This window comes from Myotis davidii, unplaced genomic scaffold (genome assembly GCF_000327345.1).
Source record: "Myotis davidii unplaced genomic scaffold, ASM32734v1 scaffold233, whole genome shotgun sequence".
NCBI classification, from domain to species: Eukaryota; Metazoa; Chordata; class Mammalia; order Chiroptera; family Vespertilionidae; genus Myotis; species Myotis davidii.
In genome coordinates, this window is record NW_006285917.1 from 3,265,359 (window position 1) to 3,285,327 (window position 19,969).

Here is a 19,969-nt window from a genome sequence, read left to right on the forward strand (position 1 = left end):
CTGGTCATCACAAGGACACACACCCACACAATTCATAGTGTTTGAGAATTAACCGGAACATATTGTAAAAGGCGAAATGGGACAGGTCATCGTCCTCAGGTTTGTAACACTGAGCAAGCCCTCCTTCCTCCACCCTAGCTACAGTGGCAGCCCTGATGATCTTACTGGAGGTTTGGGTCCCTTGACCTTTAGCAGAAGGTTGGGTTCTAGTTGAGCGGAGAGGCTTTCTCCTGTGAGATGTATCTTGTCTTATTTTCTTTTTTTAATTCATTTAAGAGAGAGGCTTAAAATAACCAAAACTTTGCAAATATATTCTGCATCCACAAAATTGGGTGGGGGTCCCTTTTGCCAGTCTCATATTCTGGTTTTAAAGGAATCCTCATAGGCCTGGAAAGGCTTAGATCTAGTGCTAAAGTGCACATACGCTGTAGATCTATTTTGTTTGGTGCCAGCCTAATAGCTTCTACGTTCTGTGGAAACCTCTGGGAAATGCTCAGCCTGAAACACTTGAGAAGAGACTGTAAAGCATGTAGCCAGAAAGTGTCAGTTGACCTTTCATTTCACTGGCATTTTAAAGCTTTTATAGAGGTTTGCATTGTTTTCTCAAAAGCATTTGTTGTTTGAGCTGCTCATTTTGACAGGTAACTGTCAGTTATTGCCTGCATTGCTAGTCTCACCTTGATTATTTCTGTATGGGTTTGAGTGCTGGGAGCATAACTTATAAGTGTTTCTCTTGAGCCCACACATTGATCCTCTGCCAGTTGAGAGGTGGGAACGACTGGTTTCTAATTGTGGTTTGAAAGGAGGTTGATTTGTTAAATTGGAAAATGTGGAACCTATTCCAGTTGTAAAGCAAAAGCTCTCCCGGTTTATTCTTGGTGCCCAGTGAACATCTTTATCTAACAAGTTACGTTCACACCAGAGAGCTGGACAAGGAGACCTGGACTGAAATTTAAACTTACATTGGTTGTCAGGACAGAATCGACGGAGTTATTTTATTTTAATAATGGAGTTAATGTCAGAGAACATGATGCTAACAGACCCTGTGTAGGTGAAGACTAGTATGCATGTTATTTACACATATAGCCATAGATTATTCTCAGGCATTTTAAGGAAAATATTTTTCTCGTGGGTTTCACATCTTTTTATTTTTCGTCCTTACCTACCCTTTGTCATTGCCCAGAAACCAGCATTCCAGGAGTGGAAGGGGAAAGACATAGATAAAAGGGTGAAGGAGAATGGAGTAAGCAGCCAGAGTGCACAAACATTAACCTAACAGAAGTGACACTCCTAAGGGCAGCTGGGTGAAGTCAGTGGAGCATTTTGATGGTAAAGAGGATTTGGGCCCTAGCCAATTTGGTTCAGTGGTTAGAGTGTCGGCCCTAGGACTGAAGGGTCGTGGCTTGATTCTGGTCAAGGGCACGGACCTCGGCTGTAGGCTCCACCAACTGACATGTCTCACATCGATGTTGTCTCTCCCCCTTCCTTTCACTCTAAGAATCAATGGAAAAAATACCTTCCGGTGAGGATTAACAACAACAAAAAAGGTTTGGCCCATACCTAATGTCATTCAGGGCTTAAAGAGAAATATTCAAAGGGAATCCACACTGCCAGAAGCAAAGGGGACCCCCAGGAAAGAACCAGAAGTGCATATCATAAATCCTGGAGTAATTCCAGGCTGAAGAGAAGGCCACTTTCCTAGTTGCCACTAGCTGGATCTCAGTTAAAACTGAAGCTGACTTACAACCTTTCTGAGAAAGCAGATTTCCAGCTCAGTTTGAGTTTTCATGTGGTTGACAAGTTTTTTAACGGGGGAGGAAAAATAAAATTTAGTGGTTAACATGTGTGTTTTTTTTTTAACTCACCCACATAAGTACTTAATTGCAAAGGTTTCTCCCCCACCCTCAGAATAGAATGGATGAGAAATTTGTTAGTTAACAGATACCTTTAAACCATCGCTATTCTTAACCCATGAACAGACCTCGGCTCTTTCCTTCTTACCATGTCCTAGGAATGTGACCTCTGATGGCAAGATCAGTAACCTGGAGACCAGCATTGGTACTTTGGGCTCATTTTTAAATTTAATTACAACTCTTATCAAGTATTTGATCCCTCGCTACCCTCTCCCCCCAGCCCCCCACTCCCTGGCCAGATTTATTTCAGGAATGTGCTTGTCTGAGACCTATATGGCTGATGTTTCTTAAGTCCATCTTGTGACTTAAAAAGGCAGATTTTTAAATTAAATCTGGATAGATCTGGTTGACTATATAGAACTTACCCAAGAGCAGGCAAATTGCTTCCAAGAGACACAATCCAGAAAAGCAGCCCTGTAGCAGGCATCTCCTGACACCACACAGTATATTCTGGGTAGCTGCTCTGCAGTCATGCAGCCCTGTCATTCTGGGCAGTGTTGTTATTCCTGCAGCATAATTAGCAACTAGTGAGATCATAGTCTGGGGAGATTCTGGCATTACTGAGGCAAAGCAGGGAGGCTTCGTATCGTCACATGTGGCCCTGGCCCCGACAGCATTTCTGTCGAGCAGATTCATATCCTTGGGAACTAAAGTCCAAAGACAGAGGAGATTTGTATCCCAGACTCCTTGGTTGGGTGACAGCTTGTTGAAGACACTGCCTGCCATATTGATGTAACCAGAGTAAATTGTCATTTCTTTCGCTATTTGTTTTCCCTTTGCTGGTTTCTTTACAGAGGGCAAAGGTGGTAAGGCTAAGTTTTCCTTGCACAGAGGAGGACGATAGGCCAGCGGAACCCTATTTTATGGAGCAGTATGAGATTGGGAAGGATTCTGGGGTTTGAAGCCAGTGGAGATTCTAATCTGCAGTCCATTCTTTAGAACCAAAGTTGACCTTTCTAGGAGCCTGGAGAGACATTTTATACTTGTGAAGATCTGGGTAAAGTGTTTCCTTGGCTGCTGATGTACTTTGAAATTGAGAGCCTAGAGCAGTATTTCCCAAAGTGTTTTCCAAGATTCATTTATTTGCCCCCTAAAATACTCTGGAAAACAAAGGGTCCCATATTCAGGTGTGCGGAAACACTGTTCTGTTTTCTCCCACCCTTCCCCATGCTCATTAGCATGTTAAAAGCCTCTAAGAGGTTCTCCCATAAACAGTTTTCTAAACTGTTTTGACACAGCAGTCCTATTTTCATGCAAAAACTATTAATATCCGCTCTAGCTGGTTTCACTCAGTGGCTGGGGCTTTGGCCCTGGACCTGAGTTCCTGGTTTCATTTTGGTCAGGGGCACGTATGTACCTTGGTTGCTTGAATTAGTTTATTTCATATATATACTTTGGGAAATGCCAGGCTGTATCTTCACCAGGAAAAATAATTGATCTAGTCTAGATTTAGGCACACACAGCCTAATTCTGCTTTTGGTACCTAGTCCCTCCTCCTGGCCCTTGGGGCGCTCTCCTGTGTGATCCGAAGAGCAGCTCCTGGTATCCCCAGCTAATGAAGCCTAAGCCCTGAAGGCCTTCCCTCCACTGGGAAAGGTGCTGCGGTTACTTGTCTCATTACACTGAGGGTGACTGAGACTGAAAGGGCTGACGGGAAACACAAGTGGGAGAATGTTGGCCAGAATCAGTAGAGAAGTGACCTAATCTGGAGAAACCAGACATCGGTGCTAGCTCAGGTGCTTTCTCTCTTCAGTCGGAGACCTTTACTCACAGACTTGGGAGGGGTCTGTCTAAGGCCAGGAATGCTGATTCCTCTTTTCCCCTGGGCAGAATCCTCATGCACCTGGCGACCTGGTGGTGAACAGGGGCTTTGGGGCCAACGCGGTGGGCTCCCCAAGGAAACCCCTTTGAAACCAATGGATGCATTCACGGGCTCGGGTCTCAAGAGGAAGTTTGATGATGTGGATGTGGGCTCATCAGTGTCCAACTCCGATGATGAGATCTCCAGCAGTGACAGTGCCGACAGCTGCGACAGCCTCAATCCTCCTACGACTGCCAGCTTCACACGTGAGTGGGCCTCTCCCCCTGTGTACACCCATGTCCCCAAGCATCAGAGCCCGCTGCAGCTCTTGAGAGACACCTCTTCTAACCAGCTTGGGGATTTCCCCTGAATCATAATCTTTCCCACTCTTAGGCTCCGCCTTGTTCCAATATCGTAGACTTAAGTCTGATTTATTCCAGCTGATTTTACTTGTGCTTGGTTTTTGGGTCCCCGGGAACGGGTGAATTAAATTGGAGGAGGAGAGGAGTCCAGGATTTACCCTTCCCCACCAGAGTCCAATAGGGTTCTGTGATATTGTAGCTCTATCAGGACAGAAATCCTTATAGCCTGAACAACTGGGGCAACTCCAGGTTTCTTAATTCTTCTGCCCCAATTAGTTTCTTGGAAAGAACTTTTGATACTATAGATCAGGGGTTGCCAGTGGACCAAATCTGGCTCACTGCCTGCTTTTGTAAATAAAGTTTTATTGGAACACAGCCACACTCATTGTCTGTTATTGCCTTCATGCTACAATGACAGAGTTGAGTAGTTTCAACAGAGCCGTGATGACCTGCAAAACATAAAATACATACTTCCTGGCCCTTTACAGAAATTTGCTCTCCCATTATACAACACTGTGTAATAGAATTTTCTGTTGTGAAAAAACTGTTCTGTATCTGCACTGTCTGCAGCCATTAGCCACACGTGGCTATTGAGCACTTGAAATGAGGTTAGTGTAACTGAGGAGCTGAGTTATAAATGTTATTTCATTTTAATTATATTTAAATTGACACATGTAGCTGCTGTGTTGAACAGTGAAGCTATACAGGTCGTTTTATCCTGAGAAGATTACCTAGAGATCCTCTTCCCAACTGATGTCTAAAAATAGACCTTGTGGTCTGCTTGGGTGAAGTCAGGCACTGTGGACCAGCTGATGCTCAAAGTCCTTTCCACCTATGCATTTATGATTTGAAAATTAGAACTATCTCTAGGTACAGGGAGCACCTTTGGAGAAGAGTTGAGAGCCTAGATCAGCCGTGGGCAAACTACGGCCCACGGGCCGGATCCGGCCCGTTTGAAATGAATAAAACTATTGAAAAAAAAGACCGTACCCTTTTATGTAATGATGTTGACTTTGAATTTATATTAGTTCACACAAACACTCCATCCATGCTTTTGTTCCGGCCCTCCGGTCCAGTTTAAGAACCCATTGTGGCCCTCGAGTCAAAAAGTTTGCCCACCCCTGTTCTAGATGGATGAGAAAGAATAAGGTCCCCAAATAGGCCATCTCTGGGTTAATAAAATGCTCTGTGTTCCCTTCCCAGCCACCTCCATCCTGAAGCGGCAGAAGCAGCTACGGAGGAAGAATGTGCGCTTTGACCAAGTGACTGTGTACTACTTTGCCCGGCGCCAGGGCTTCACCAGTGTGCCCAGCCAGGGGGGTAGCTCCTTGGGCATGGCCCAGCGCCATAACTCTGTACGCAGCTACACACTCTGTGAGTTTGCTCAAGAGCAGGAGGTGAACCATCGAGAGATTCTTCGTGAGCACCTGAAGGAAGAGAAACTCCACGCCAAGAAGATGAAGGTGCCTCGGGGACCGGGGGCTGGTACTTCCCATGTGCCAGTATAAAGTGGGGAACCATCTAGGTCTATTTATCTATTTACTTATTTATTTCCTAATATCTTTTTTTTACTGTTGCCCTTCCTTGGCTTGTAGATTCCAGATCTTTCTAGTGAAAGGCTCAGATATGGATGGAGTCAGATCTCAGTCTAAGACGCTTCTTTTTGTGTCTGGTGGGGTGTCTACCAGAGATAGCAAAATGGCTTCTCTAGAATTTCCTGTCCTTGCCAACCTCAGCAAATTTTTTTATTTTTTAATATATTTTTATTGATTTCAGAGAGGAAGAGAGAGGGAGAGAGATAGAAACATCAATGATGAGTGAGAATCATTGATCTGCTGCCTCCTGCAGGCCTCCCACTGGGTATCGAGCCCGCAACCCGGGCATATGCCCTTGACTGGAATTGAACTTGGGACCCTTTGGTTCATGGGCTGACACTCAATCCACTGAGCCAAACTGGCTAGGGCAGCAAATTTTTTTTAAAGTCTTCAAATGTGAATGAAGACATTCAAGCTTGCCACCCCCAGAACCTGTGGAAGCACAATGTTTCAATGTCTTATCAGATGAATACCTGTTGCCCTCATGCACAGGGCACGTTTGGGATCTTTTGTATTGTCTGAAAGGATCTTGCTATTTCTGTAACCCCCATCACCTCTAGGTGATAGTCTTTCGGACTTAAGCAAGAGCATTACCAAATGGTTATTTCAGTTTGCATAGCACTGTGTCTGCCACTGATGCTGCACCAGCTCAAGTATAGGAGGAGAGCAGGCCTGGAAGAAGGCCCATCTTAGATTGCTATCTTAGCACTGCTGGGTACTCCACAGCCATAGTTTCCCAGTCTGCAAAAATTTCCCCCAGAGTTCCTAGTTCCAAGTTCCAAATTTGGAGGACACTGTTTTAGGCCTGGCCAAGTTTCTTGCAGACCCGTATTGAAATAGGTGGCTGCGTTATTGCCAAGGTGATGGGTGAAATCCTAGTGAGACACACTTCAGTGTGGTCGGGTTGGGGAACTGGTGGCAGAGGATGTAGGTGAACTGGATGTCATTGCTTTCTTCCTTTGAGAGTTCCGTGTCTGCTTTCCTCAGCCTACTCCTAAAGCTGTGCACCTGTTTTTCTAACTAGAATGACATTCAGGCTTCCCTCTCTGTGTCTGAGGAATTCCATCACTGACACCATCACCTCCCTGCCGCTATAGCAACAGCTGGGCAAATAAACACGGTTCTCATCGTTTGCACTGAAGGCTTTCTTCTCTTTTCCCAAGAAGAATCCCTCTCCTAAATCTGATAGAGGAATGATCTGTCAAAACATAACATCCTATGGCCTCCCTAGTAGGAGGTCTAGAGACAAATTGAAGGCTTGAGGTATGGGGTTCCAACTTACTAGCAGATATAGTGAACAGCAACAATGATGGCATCTAAGCCATCTATCTATATCAAGAAAAAAACCCTTACTTTGCCCTTCCCAAGTCCAGTTTATTCTTTTCTTAGAAATTTTTATCATCTTTAGCATTCTACAGGGGAGGCAGTTGGTCTCAAAAATATATATTCTGTATCTCCCATATAGCATCTAATATTTATTTTCCTTTTGGGCTGCCACCAAAAAGAAAGAAAAAAGCTGCTGGTGCCCGGCCGGTGTGGCTCAGTTGGTTGAGTGTGGTCCCGTGCATGGAAAGGTTGCCCATTTGATTCACGGTCAAGGCACATGCCCAGGTTGCAGATTTGGATCCCAGTCAGGGTGTGTATGGGAGCCAACTGGTTGATGTTTCTCTTCCTTCCTCTCGCTCTAAAATCAATTTTTTTTAAAAAAAGCTGCTTTTCATCTGCAGCTTTACTTACCAATAATTTTTCTAATACTTACATTACTTTTTTTTTTTGCCTTTTATCCATATGGAATTCATTATGAATAGTATGAATTGGGAATCTAACTTTATTTTTTTCCAAAAGACTATTCCCTTGTCCCAGTACCATTTAATTATTAGAAGGCTCTTTGTCAGTGATAAGAAATGTCACCCCTGTCATGACATATTAAATTCTCACAGCTACATGGGTTTCTTTCTGTTGCATCTGTAATCTCTTTCCTTTGAGAGGACAGCAGCAGTGAGGGGGATTCGGAAGCCAGCCCTGGTGAATCAGACAGGAGCAGCCGAAGGCCTGTGGAAAGGCCCTTGTGGTTGGCCTGCTGGTGCAGAAATCAGAGAGTAAGGAATCCTCGGAAGCACCACTTTCTCTCATTTGCTGTCCACAACAAACAAACAGTGTGTCGCTTATTCCCCAGGTGTGTTGCGTCACACCTCTCCTAGGAGTTGAGTTGCTCCTTTACCAGCACTGCCCTGTGGCTGTCTGATGAAATAAGCCCAACCCTCCAGTAGCTGGCTTTCATCCTGCCAGCAGCTTCCAGAGCCCTGGGGATTATGAGGCCTCATTTTCTTTACTGGAATTCTCTAGTGAGTTCTCGAACACATCCAGCTATGGATTGTCTTTACCCTGTCCTTCCGCTAAGAGTCCCCTTCCTGGCTGGCTGTCCCTCCTAGCCCAGAGAACCCAGCTCTGCCTGGATTACATATTGCACCCCACCTCACATACAACTTTTCTTTGAAATCAAGTAAAAATGATTAGAGAAAGAGAGCAAGGGCTTACAAGCCATTAATAATTTGCTTATATTTTTCTCTTTCCAATAAAATGCAACTCTCCTGGGTATGAATAGGTAAGTTTTCACATTGGGAATTTAGGTTCATTGACAAAGATCTGGTAGCCTTGTACTACACTTTAATGAAATCTACTTCCCAAAATGTGGTTTTGAGTCCTTTAGGGGGTGCAAATTGAAGGGTGTTTGCAAGCTTATCTATACACCAGGGAACATCCAGCCATTAATACGCCACCTGTGCCGTGGCTACTGTGTGAGCGTGGGCACACAGTTGTGGGACCGTGCTACCCCAGAGGCTCCCTGTGCGGGGGCTCGTGCTGGTAACGCTGTAGGCTAATCTCTCCTTCCGGTCTCTCGGCAGCTGACCAAGAATGGGACGGTGGAGTCGGTGGAGGCCGATGGCCTGACGCTGGATGATGTGTCCGACGAAGACATCGATGTGGAAAACGTGGAGGTGGACGATTACTTCTTCCTACAGCCTCTGCCTACCAAACGGCGACGGGCCCTGCTGAGGGCGTCTGGGGTCCACCGCATTGATGCCGAAGAGAAGCAAGAACTTCGAGCCATCCGCCTGTCACGGGAAGAGTGTGGGTGTGACTGTCGGCTGTACTGTGACCCAGAAGCGTGTGCCTGTAGCCAAGCTGGGATTAAATGCCAGGTCAGTCCAAGTCAGGCCTGAGACGGTGTACCGGCACTAGAGTCAGGGTGTGTGGCGTGGGTGCCAATGAACCTGGAAGGCTACCCATCAAAGGGTGGCTTCCCTGTGACTGAGCACTCCCCAGTACCACAGCCCTCCTCCACCAGCCAAGGACACCAGCACGACAGGATTCAGGCTGGGAGGCCTGTCGTCTTGTCTGTGTTTTATACCTTGGGGCTGATAAGAAACAGCTGTCAGCAAATGGAGGCACAGGGGTTAGAAGTTAACACTTAGTAGCCGTTTCCTAAATATTGATTGGTTCCTTGAGATAAAAGGAAGCAGAAACATGAGGTAGGCCTTTAGATTTTATCTTGCAAACACTTATTCACAGTGCCTTCTCTCCACGTCTTTAAAAATCAAAACAGTTCTTGGATGCTGTCATTCAGGATCACATTGGGCCTGGCAGAGCTTAAATTCCTAGTGTCCATAAAGAAAGCATCATTCCCTCAGCCGGCCCATCGTCTCCCAGCCGGCCCGTTGATGGACAGCTTGGAAGACACATTCAATTGAAAACAGCAGTACCATCCCAAAGATTGGAAGGTATATGGGACTTGTACACTGAGGATGTGGGTGCTGAGTCCTTGTAGTTGGACTTCTGACCAACCTTTTCTTTCTGGACCTAGCCAAATACTGCTTGTCAAACTGAAGTCCCATAATGAATCCGTCTGTGATCCACAGACCTGAGGACAGCCCTGATAATTAGACTGTTCCTAAGAGAGTTCTTAAGGTTGACATTATAGAAGACATTGTATATTTGTACATAGCAGCTTACTCGTGTTTTAATTTTATTTTTGCTATTTTCCCCCCTTTTGGGGATCCAAAAGAGAAAAGGAAATAGAGAGCATCTCCTTTCTAGATGGTCTTGTTCTGTAACTTAGTTGTCTTGGTAACTTCTTCAGAAACAAACTGGTCAACCATCAGGAAAAATGAAGCTGGTAATGAAAAGCTGGCTCTGTTATTTTGTTAGGGGTCCTTTTGCTTAGTTTCCCAAGAATGAATTTCTTTGGATTAGCTGGGACTTCTACTCCCTTCCCACGCCTGTCATCACAGAAAACAGGAGGCTTAGGCCCCAGCATTTTGTTTTCTCAGTAAACCAGGTAAGTCTGGAAAAGTTTTTGAGGCACGTAAGTTTCTTCTGCTCTGAGACGTGTTGGCATTTAGAGAGGCATCTCTGGGCTTCTGAACTTGGAAAGGCCCTTTGATATAATATTTGTCTACTTTTTGTTTAGAAGAGAAAACGAAGCCCTAGTCAGTGATGGCGAACCTTTTGAGCTCGGCGTGTCAGCATTTTGAAAAACCCTAACTTAACTCTGGTGCCGTGTCACATATAGACATTTTTTGATATTTGCAACCATAGTAAAACAAAGACTTATATTTCTGATATTTATTTTATATATTTAAATGCCATTTAAGAAAGAAAAATCAACCAAAAAAATGAGTTCGCGTGTCACCTCTGACACGCGTGTCATAGGTTTGCCATCACTGCCCTATAGTGAAGCGAGGCTGCACTGGAAACACAAGTAGTCTGATAACTACTGTCTGTGCTGTGCTATGTGCTAGCTCACACTGCATTTTATTTTGAATTGGCTGTGTTTCTTTTTTGTTTTTTCTTTAAAATACATTTTATTGATTTTTACAGAGAGGAAGGGAGAGGGATAGAGTGTTAGAAACATAGATGATGGATGAGACAGAAACATCCATTAGCTGCCTTCTGCACGCCCCCTACTGGGGATCGAACCTGCAACCAAGGTACTCGCCAGAATCCAACCCAGGACCCTTCAGTCCGCAGGCCGACGCTCTATCCACTGAGCCAAACCTATTAGGGCTGGCTGTGTCTCTTGTAAGAAGACCACAAATCCCACCTGCTTGTTTTGCCAGCTAAAGTCTCCTGTCGCCATTGTTAAACTGATGGTCTCCTCTTGCCTCAATCTCCTTGTCCCCATCCCAGGTGGATCGCATGTCCTTCCCATGTGGCTGCTCCCGGGATGGCTGTGGGAACATGGCTGGGCGCATCGAATTTAATCCGATCAGAGTTCGGACGCATTACCTCCACACCATCATGAAGCTGGAGCTGGAGAGCAAGCGGCAGGTGAGCCGCCCGCCCGCCCCAGAGGAGGAGCCCTCGCCCACCGCCAGCGGCAGCCCGACAGGAGCCCAGGGCTCCGAGACACAGGACTTCCAGGAGTTCATTGCTGAGAATGAGACCGCAGTGATGCACCTACAGAGTGCGGAGGAACTGGAGCGGCTCAAGGCAGAGGAAGACTCCAGTGGCTCTAGCGCCAGCATGGACTCCAGCATAGAGAGCCTGGGCGTGTGTATCCTGGAGGAGCCCCTGGCTGTTCCTGAGGAGCTGTGCCCAGGCCTGACGGCTCCCATTCTCATCCAGGCTCAGCTGACCCCAGGCTCCTCCGTCCTGTGTTTCGCTGAGAACGCGGACCACCCAACGGCCTCAGCAGCGACCAGCCCATCCTACTTGAACAGCGGGCCCCTGGTCTATTACCAGGTGGAGCAGAGGCCAGTCCTGGGGGTGAAAGGAGAGCCTAGTTCAGGAGAAGCCCCACCCTCTCTCCCCAAGGAGAAGGATCTCAATGTCTTCTCTGTCCCCGTTACCTCACTGGTGGCTTGTAGCCCCACAGACCCAGCCCTGTGTCAGCCAGAGGCAGGGAAGGCATCCACTCTAGAAGCACTGGTGCCTGAAGATTGTGTCCCCGAGGTGCGGGAGAATGAAGACTTCCGCCCCTCGTGGTCGCCCTCAAACCTCCCCTTCGGCACGGACAGCGAGGAGGGCTGTGTGGTAGAGAAAACCTCACAGCCCGGCGAGGACCGACCCCCTGAAGATTCGTCCCTGGACCTCCCTCTGGCAGTGTGATGCGGGCATGCAGATTCTGCCTCTTACCCGTTCTCTATTTATTCCCTTATTTTATCTAACACCATTTCAGAACAAAACTGTAGAAGCAGCTGCTGCTCCCATGTTATTTTATTGGGGTCTTGGGGGGGGGGCGGGGGGGAAAGGATTGTTTATACAGTATTTTTTAAAGGTAAACAGAACCAAGGAGACCAGCCCCAGCTTGGTCTGGGGACAGTCTTGGGCAGAGAAGGCCACACAGTGCTGAATACTGTTTTCTGGGCCATTGGAACAAAGAACTAGGATCTCATAGGAGACACTAGGTAATTCAAGCAGCTATTCTTTTCACAGGGATCAGAATACATAATTTGAACAGCGCGGCAAAGCCCCTCTCCTAAGCTCCAGGCGGATACAAGCTCCTTTTTCTCAGTGATTACTGATATCCCATTTTGGTGTGTTATCCAGTTGGAAATGTCACCTGGAGAGGAGGGGGGAGAAGGGTCTCCACTTCTGTACAAAACCAGGATTTTAAAAAATTTAATCTGCCTTCCCCAGCCCCCTATTTGATAAATAAGTTAATATTTGACATGTTTGGTGTTCTCTGACCTGTTCCCCACACTGGGGATTCCTGGTCTGTAACTTGAATTGTTTTTCTCATGTTCTTAGGTACTAGAGTTTAACTTGTCTGTCTCCCTACCCCCCGCCCCGCCACACACACACCCCCCTCCTTCCTTTGAAGGAAAAGAGCTATATTGGCTGGGGATGTGGTATAAAGAGCTTGTGTCTTCTGTGTGCGTCCGACAGTAGCTGTCGGGCAGCTCTAGGCTGAGCTCGCACATCCCATGGGAGGCACATGGAGCGTGAAATGTGTCCAAAGGAGGCAGCAGGAAGTTTGCTGTCTGGAAAGATGAGGACTTCGTGCCATGCTTACGGTCACCCAGGTGTTCCCCGCCTTGGGGAGATTTGAGCTTTAAAGGAATATAGGATGTGGCATTCTAAGGTCACCAGGTTTTTTTTTGTTTTTTGTTTCTATATCCTTGGTGGTCCTTGGATATACAGGGTTGGAGAGTTCTTATACTATTCTAGTTCACTCCCAAGAATTGCAAATATTAGACTGCTCCATCTTGATATCTGAAAATCAGAAGTCAAATCAATTGCTAAATGCTACATATAACTCCCAGGTTCCAAAGAAGTCAAGTTCTGATGATAAAGCTTTGAGGTCTAGAGCAGGACTCCAGTTCAGTTCTTGCCTCCATCTGGGGACGCCTTCCCTTTTCCTCTCATGTCCACCTATGTTCCTGGATGTGCTCCATTGACCACCACTGAACTCACTAGCAAAGCTGTCCCTGTCTCTGTTTTAAAGTGGCGGCGGCAGGAAACAGCACCCTGGCATCCCTTATACCATGCTTTGCCTCTGGAAAGAACAAAGTGAAAATGTTTTTGGTGGGGGAGATAACTATTCCTACTTATCTCCATCATAAAGCCTTTTCTTGTGGGATATTATAGCCCTGGTGTCTTAAAGCAACCTTCATGTATATCAGTAGCATTTTACCTATAAAATCGCTAAACTGAGCCTTCTAGGCCTTTTACTTAACAGATACATCTTTTGACCCATTCTTCCTCCCGTTGGTTTTTTGCAGGGTTTAGAGAGGTCTTCAGTATATAGGTCCTTAGCACTCTCCATCCTCTAGCCTCACAAGACAGAGCTGAGAGCCTTAGGTACTGAGACTAGATGCTGTCCCAAGCTGAGCTGCTGCACTCCCTTAGACTGGTCCCCTCAAATACAAGACTGAAGCTGAATTGGGAATAGGACTCAATGGAGAATCTTTCTGAAAGTTTGTGTTGAAAGGGGAGGGTGAGCGCTGTACATTCCCTCTGTAGGAAGAATTCCTAATCTAGGAAGTGATTCCAGGTGCTCAATAAGAGACTCATTATTAGCCTTTGGGATCAAAACAAGAATTTGAATCTATTAAACTCATTGCCAACCCCCAAAATAATGATTTTTCTGAAGAAACTAGTTTCTTAATCTAAATTCTACATTAACCCTATAATTTTGATTCACACTGATTCCAAGCTTTTAAATGCTAAGTGTCGGCATTTAGCATTAACTGTCTTGTTAAGCAAAGGGCCTTTTCTACAATCTCGTCCATCTCATTTCTGGTGCTACTCGAGTTGGACACAATTAGAGCTCATGGTTGCTAGAAAAGCTAGGCCTCTGATCACAGAAGCAGATAGCTTCAACCCCACTCAGTCCAGGCCTAGATAAATTACTTTTTATCGCAACTCATTCCTTTCTCACTGTATACAGGTAGTATTTTCAATGTGAATCCAAAGCTTGTCTGGTTCTCTGGAAACATTTTTTTTTTTTTGCCTTTCAGGTCCTTCACATTGTGATAATGTATTTAAAGAGAATATTTAAATGTAATATTAAAGAAATATTCAAAAGAATGGTGTGTTACTCTTGATCTTGGCAGACCACAATCCAGTTACTTGTTAGAAAAAGGATGCCTCTCCAGCCTTCTATATAAAATTAATTAGGTCAGTTAGGGATTAATGTCAACAACAGAGGTGTTTTATGATGGAAAAACAGAATGTTCTCTTTGGAGCATCAAGAGCTTGACTTACCTCCTATGTGCTTATGCACCTCATCGGCTGAAACAGCCTTCGTCCTGCCCTGCTGAAGCTTTCCCTGTCTGTAGTCCCCACTCTTGGGGCCCAGTTTCTAATTTCATTGCTTTCTATGTGTATGTACAATTTCCTATTCCTAGTTAGCATTTAAAATCCAGCAAGAGGATCAACTCAAATCAGTTCATAACTTCCATCCCATCAGAAAGTTCTATTCCAACCAATTCTCTCCCCAATAGTCAGGTTATGAGTCTCGTAAAGGAGCCTTAGCAAAATGATTAAAGTATGCGTAAGTGAATTTCCAGCCACTGATTTCAGACAGTCTTTACTTGGGTTAAAAACAGGGCTTCATGCATTTACAGTAAGTTACCACAGGCCACTGATGTACCTTCACAGACAAAAGCTAAGCCCAACCTACTATCTTGATGCAGATCTTTCCTGGTTTCCTGGGCGGGTTAGTACTGTACAGGTTTGATCCATGGCCAAAGGCAGCCATTTTCAGTTAAAATTGGATGGCTGCGACACAATGGAGGTAGCGAAGAGTTTAAGATCCACAGGTTGTGGCACAGACCAGAAATTAAGACAAGGGTGTGAAGGCTATAAATAATTGGGTAAGCAGTCAAGAAGGACTTGTTCCTTGTATCTTGTCCATTAGAATGTTCCCATACGTTATTCACTAAAAAAAAGTAAAGGTGGTAAAAGGATTTGAAAAGGAAAGAGGTTAACCCATTGACGGGGACAAAAAAATTCCTATTTTTGGTCATCTCAGGGTTGAGGGGAGCATCCTAGTGCATGCGTGTAAGTGCTCTAGTTTAAGTAGTGCTGTTCCCCTCACCGGCCAGAAATGGCTTGAACAAAAACAGCTCAAAAGACTATGGCAGTGAATAAGTCCTAGGCCAAATGAGAATTCCCACCTGGGCCAAAGCTCACTTCCCAGAATCTGAAATTAGCATATTACAGTAACAGCCTAGTACAGTGGCTGCTTCCAGTGTCACTTAATTCCAAGGAAGTTGGGATGAAGCTCCCAAGGGCTACCCCTGGTAAGAGGTTTGTTTCAGTTCCAGCTCCCACGAGTGTACACACTGAAGCTCGTGGCACCAGCTCCTCGGCCTCACACGCTAACGGCATCCAGACTCTGCCGACAAGTGCTGTTTGGTCCCACGCTGCTGGACTGTGACGGCAGGACAATGCCATCGCTCCATGCTCACTCAGCGCCTTGTCCCAATGTAGTTGGTGGAAAGCAGGACCACGTTGTGTAGCAAAAGAGACAGCTCAGCTTCTGAAAACACCACCAGTGTTAATGGTCTGGCCAGGGAACAGTCTGCCTTCTAACTGCCTTGGTTTACAGGTCTTGAAACTGGAGGTGGGAAGCCCAGTGAGGGAAGTATGACGTTAAGGGGTTGTTCTCAAGTTCCCCTTCTTCATCCAGTATCTGCATGTGTGCTTTCCTTTCCTTCCACCACATATGCCTACCTACTCATCCTCATTTCTGGACTCTCCTGTGACGGCAGTAGAAAATGCAGAGATAGTAATGGTACTAAACATCACTGCCACCCTTGGGGTTCTTCTGGTAGAAGCTGGTGCTCTGGGGACATTTCTCAGCTCTACGGAGATTAGCAGGCCTACCCTCATATTCACAGGCTTAAAAAACATCAAGGCCTACCTAGCCAAAGGTTCCAAACAGGGGACCCACCAGCCTAACACCTACCCTTAGAAACTTTCTGATCAGCCAGCTGAGCGGTTTTGTTTTTATTTTGAATTTAGACTAGTACTTCTCAACTAGGACAATTTGGCTCTCCCCTCAACTGGGACAACTGGCAATGTCTGGAGACACTTTGGGTTGTCAGAACTGGGGCGAGGGGGTACTACTGGCATCAAGTGGCTATAGGCCAGGAATGTTGCTAAACATGCGATAATGCACGGGACAACCCTCAGGATAAAGCTTCATTCAGTAAGGCCAAGGTTGAGAAACTGCTTTAGACAAGCATGTGCTCATGCTCGTGCTCCCACAATCCCCACTACTCACTCCATCTTGCATGGTCCACTCCGTGACCTGCTTGTAGGCTAATGAGTCTGTGCCTTTCATTTAGACATACAGGTAGATAAGGGTCTCACAGTACTCAATAATTAACTCCAAAATAATCTTCAAATAAAATACAAAAATGACTTGGATTTTGGTTATGCAATAGGGGTTTGTCTAACCTTTCAGGTTGCAGGAAATCTGCAGCCATTCTGCCAGCCAAGTTCGACACCGCTCTTCAGCAATAAGGGTAGAATTCAAGCCACGAAGATAACAAGCCTGTAACACTCAGAAGAGAAAGGTCCTTAATAATCAGAGCGAGTATGCCAAGGAGTGTAAACCTACAACCCCAAATCTCCTTTAAGTTACAACCTCATCCCAAGAGAATGGCATTCTCCATGGCAATCTGAACTATGATGACAAGCAAAGAGGCCTATATAATCTAAAACAGTAGTTCTAAAGTATAATGCCTTTTTTTTTTTTAATCCTCACCCAAGGATATTTTCTCCATTGAGTTTTTTAGAGAGTGGAAGGGAGGAAGTGGACGGGAGAGAGAGAGAAACATCGACGTGAGAGACACATCAGTTGGCTGCCTTCTGCACGCGCCCCGACCTGGGCTGGGGATTGAGGCTGCAATCAAGGTATGTGCCTTCAATCCATGGGCCGGTGCTCTAACCACTAAGCAAAATCGGCCAGGACTAATGTCCTTGGTTTTTGGTGTGTTTTTTTTTAAATATATTTTTTTATTGATTTCAGAGAGGAAGGGATAGGGAGAGATAGATTGAAACATCTATGATGAAAGAGAATCACTGATCAGCTGCTTCCTGCACGCCTCCTACTGGGGGGCATGTGCCCTTGACTAGAATCGAACCTGGAACCCTTCAGTCTGCAGGCTGGTGCTCCATCAACTGAGCCAAACCGGCTAGGGCCGTGGTCGGCATATTAACAGGCCTTCAAAGGGTCCTCGTGGCTGAGTGCCATAGAAGCCAGGGACTGTCCTGGGGCCCTGAATATTCCAACCCGTGCAGCACAGGCTGGGGTCAGGCACATACTTTGAAGGCCTGGTCCTGCTGGTGTGCCTGGCCCCGAGGAGTCCTGGAATGGAGAGGGTGCAGGCTAGGATAAGGGACCCCTCTCCTGTGCGTGAATTTTGTGCACTGGGCCTCTTGTCTATAGGCCGTGGTCGCAAACTCATTCGTCAACAGAGCCAAATATCAACAGTAAAACGATTGAAATTTCTTTTGAGAGCCCAATTTTTTAAACTTAAACTATATAGGTAGGTACATGGTTATTAACTTAATTAGGGTTCTCCTAAGGCTTAGGAGCCACACTCAAGGGGCCAAAGAGCCGCAGTTTGCCGGCCACAGGGCTAGGGCACTGTCCTTGATTTGTGAAGGACCAGAAGAAAAGAAACATAAACTATAATGAGTGTGGACAATTCCTTCCCAGTAGTTAAGTTCACTGAGGGGGGAAAAAAGACCTAGAAATGAGGTAAGAGAATAAAGAGCTTGGATTTTGCTATAACAAGCTCTCTGTAAGCTCCCAGTCCTGAAAACTCAAAAGTCCACCAAGAATTGAGGGTTGATACTGCAATGAAGCTCTTACCGATTGCACTTCCTGATCAGTCAGCTGGTTAATCCCCAGCTTTGCCAAAGCCTTGTCTAGCTGATGAATCACAGTGGTATGAGTCTTTAAACGATGTCTTAACAAGGGAGAAGGCAGGTAAGTTGTGAGAAGCATGGCTCGACTCAAGGCTTTCTGTGATATTAACAACACAGGAGGAGCAAGTCAACAGAGTAGTGTTACGGCAAGCAAAGACCTGAAGCTGTGGACAAGAGAAAGCCTTAGAGTACTCACAATTTGCGAAGCATGGAGTTGATTCATGCCCAGAGGATGGTTAGAGAAACTCTTTCTCAGAGCTAGGATCTCATGTACTGCTGGGTGGGTACCACGCTGTATCTTGGGAGAGGTAAGAGATTGGTGGATGTTAACAAAGTCCTGACTAGCCTTCCTATCTGATTTTCATGCACACTGCATCTAACAAGATTCCTAGTTTGGAACAAGGGTTAACTGGGGGAATACCTTGGTGCACAGCTCTGTCATATGCCACCGGAGTCCTTCATCAGAAATGAGAGGGGTAACTTTTTCCAAATAAGAAAGGATTTCCGGGTGGGACTTTTTCCGGATATCGTGATAGATATGTAAGAAATCAATCTGTTGCTTTGGGGTCCAGAAATGTCTGATCAGCAGTTGCCTAGGAAACAGGTACCTGAAAGGAAAGGAACAACACAGTCATTGCTGACACTGGCATCTTTCAAAGTGAACAAAGAGAGCATTTGACAGACATGAATAATAAAGAGATGGAGACACTGCTTGGCTAACACACTGTCTCAGACCAAGGTCTAAGATACACTGAAGTACAATTTCAAGCAACATTACTGAGGCTCTGTGAAAGGAAGTAGTAGTGGAAGAAGCACACATGCAGCAATCAGATAAAATGACTCTTTTGAACTAAAGCAAGTGAAGAACATATTTTGGACAGAATTACAGAGCTGGACATGGTATGTAATGTTGACAGCTTCAAACAGTAACACAGTCCTTAGGTGTATATAAAATGGTAAAGACAAATTTGCTTTTAATTAATTTCTCTATCTGTGAGGTGGGTTTAAAACATGGCCATAGCCCTAGCAGGTCTGGCTCAGTGCATAGAGCATAGGCCTGTGACCTGCTCCAGCTGGTCCGACGTGGGGCCCCACATTAGGAATCGTCAGAATCTCCCAGGCTCTTACATTCCACTGGGCAGCTCCAGTCGAGAACATTGTCCTTCACTCAAGTCAGATGCTTTCAAGATTATATAGACTCACCCCAGCCGGTTTGGCTCAGTGGATAGAGCATTGGCCTGTGGACTGAATGGTCCCGGGTTCAATTCTGGTCAAGGGCACATGCCCGGGTTGCAGGCTTGATCCCCAGTAGGGGGGCATTCAGGAGGCAGCCAATCAATGATTCTCTCTCATCATTGATGTTTCTATCTCTCTCTCCCTTCCTCTCTGAAATCAATAAAAATATGTTAAAAAACAAAACAAAAAACATGGCCACAAATTCTCTGGCACTCCTCTTATTGAGAAATGTCCCTTTTTAAAATCTGGGTAACTGACTCAACCAGTAGAAGAGAGCAGAAGTGAGTCTTGACCTCCAAGCCTAGGTTATAAAAGGCCATGCAGATTCTTATTGCTGACACACTCACTCTTAGACCAGCAGTCTGGTATCCCCCGAGGAGTCCCAGATTGGAGAGGGTGCAGGCAGGGCGGAGGGGGCCCCTCTCCCATACATGAATTTCGTGCACTGGGCCTCTAGTTATTAATAACGAACTACAGCATTCACTAATGACTGATCACTATACTCGTGTTGCATTCATTTTCCTTACACGCCTAAAGCACAAGGCGCACCATTTCTCTCCACTAATACTAACAGCAAATATTTTAGCAGCTGATTGCCATGTCATTAGTCTTGTACTGCCTTGTTTGTTGTGCTCTACAGGAAATATTTCGCTTTCAGACAACAAGAAA

At 45.7% G+C, this 19,969-nt stretch overlaps 2 protein-coding genes across 6 annotated transcripts in view; one reads left to right on the forward strand and one right to left on the reverse strand.

Annotated features, from left to right (window-relative positions):
• The first annotated feature begins 1,506 nt into the window (after window positions 1–1,506).
• On the forward strand, window positions 1,507–14,206 carry CSRNP2 (cysteine-serine-rich nuclear protein 2). Of its 2 annotated transcripts, XM_006757077.2 has the most exons (5): window positions 1,507–3,649; window positions 3,744–3,980; window positions 5,280–5,539; window positions 8,578–8,874; window positions 10,862–14,206. In XM_006757077.2, exons 2-5 carry the CDS (start codon window positions 3,830–3,832, stop codon window positions 11,780–11,782), a joined length of 1,629 nt encoding a protein of 542 aa, XP_006757140.1. In that variant the 5' UTR covers window positions 1,507–3,649; window positions 3,744–3,829; the 3' UTR covers window positions 11,783–14,206. The 2 variants fall into 2 exon arrangements, with proteins under 2 accessions (XP_006757140.1, XP_006757139.1); XM_006757076.2 differs by lacking the exon at window positions 1,507–3,649 and having other exon boundaries at window positions 3,665–3,980.
• Window positions 14,207–14,692: 486 nt separating this feature from the next.
• Window positions 14,693–19,969, reverse strand: part of LETMD1 (LETM1 domain containing 1) — a 10,616-nt gene continuing 5,339 nt past the window's right edge. For 3 of the 4 annotated variants that reach the window (XM_006757079.2, XM_006757081.2, XM_006757082.2), the window contains 5 exons: window positions 18,486–18,672; window positions 18,261–18,362; window positions 18,009–18,161; window positions 16,586–16,682; window positions 14,693–15,662 (listed from right to left, as the gene is read on the reverse strand). In XM_006757079.2, coding sequence (XP_006757142.1) covers window positions 15,592–15,662; window positions 16,586–16,682; window positions 18,009–18,161; window positions 18,261–18,362; window positions 18,486–18,672 — 610 coding nt within the window. In that variant the 3' untranslated portion in view covers window positions 14,693–15,591. The other variant, XM_006757080.2, reaches the window with a different exon arrangement.

Excerpts from the sequence above, each read along its gene's own strand:
- CSRNP2 (XM_006757076.2), top strand. The coding sequence starts at position 3,716 with ATGCTGATTCCTCTTTTCCCCTGGGCAGAATCCTCATGCACCTGGCGA. Across the intron at positions 3,981-5,279 it reads TACGACTGCCAGCTTCACAC|CCACCTCCATCCTGAAGCGG; the intron begins GTGAGTGGGCCT and ends TTCCCTTCCCAG. Across the intron at positions 5,540-8,577 it reads TCCACGCCAAGAAGATGAAG|CTGACCAAGAATGGGACGGT; the intron begins GTGCCTCGGGGA and ends GTCTCTCGGCAG.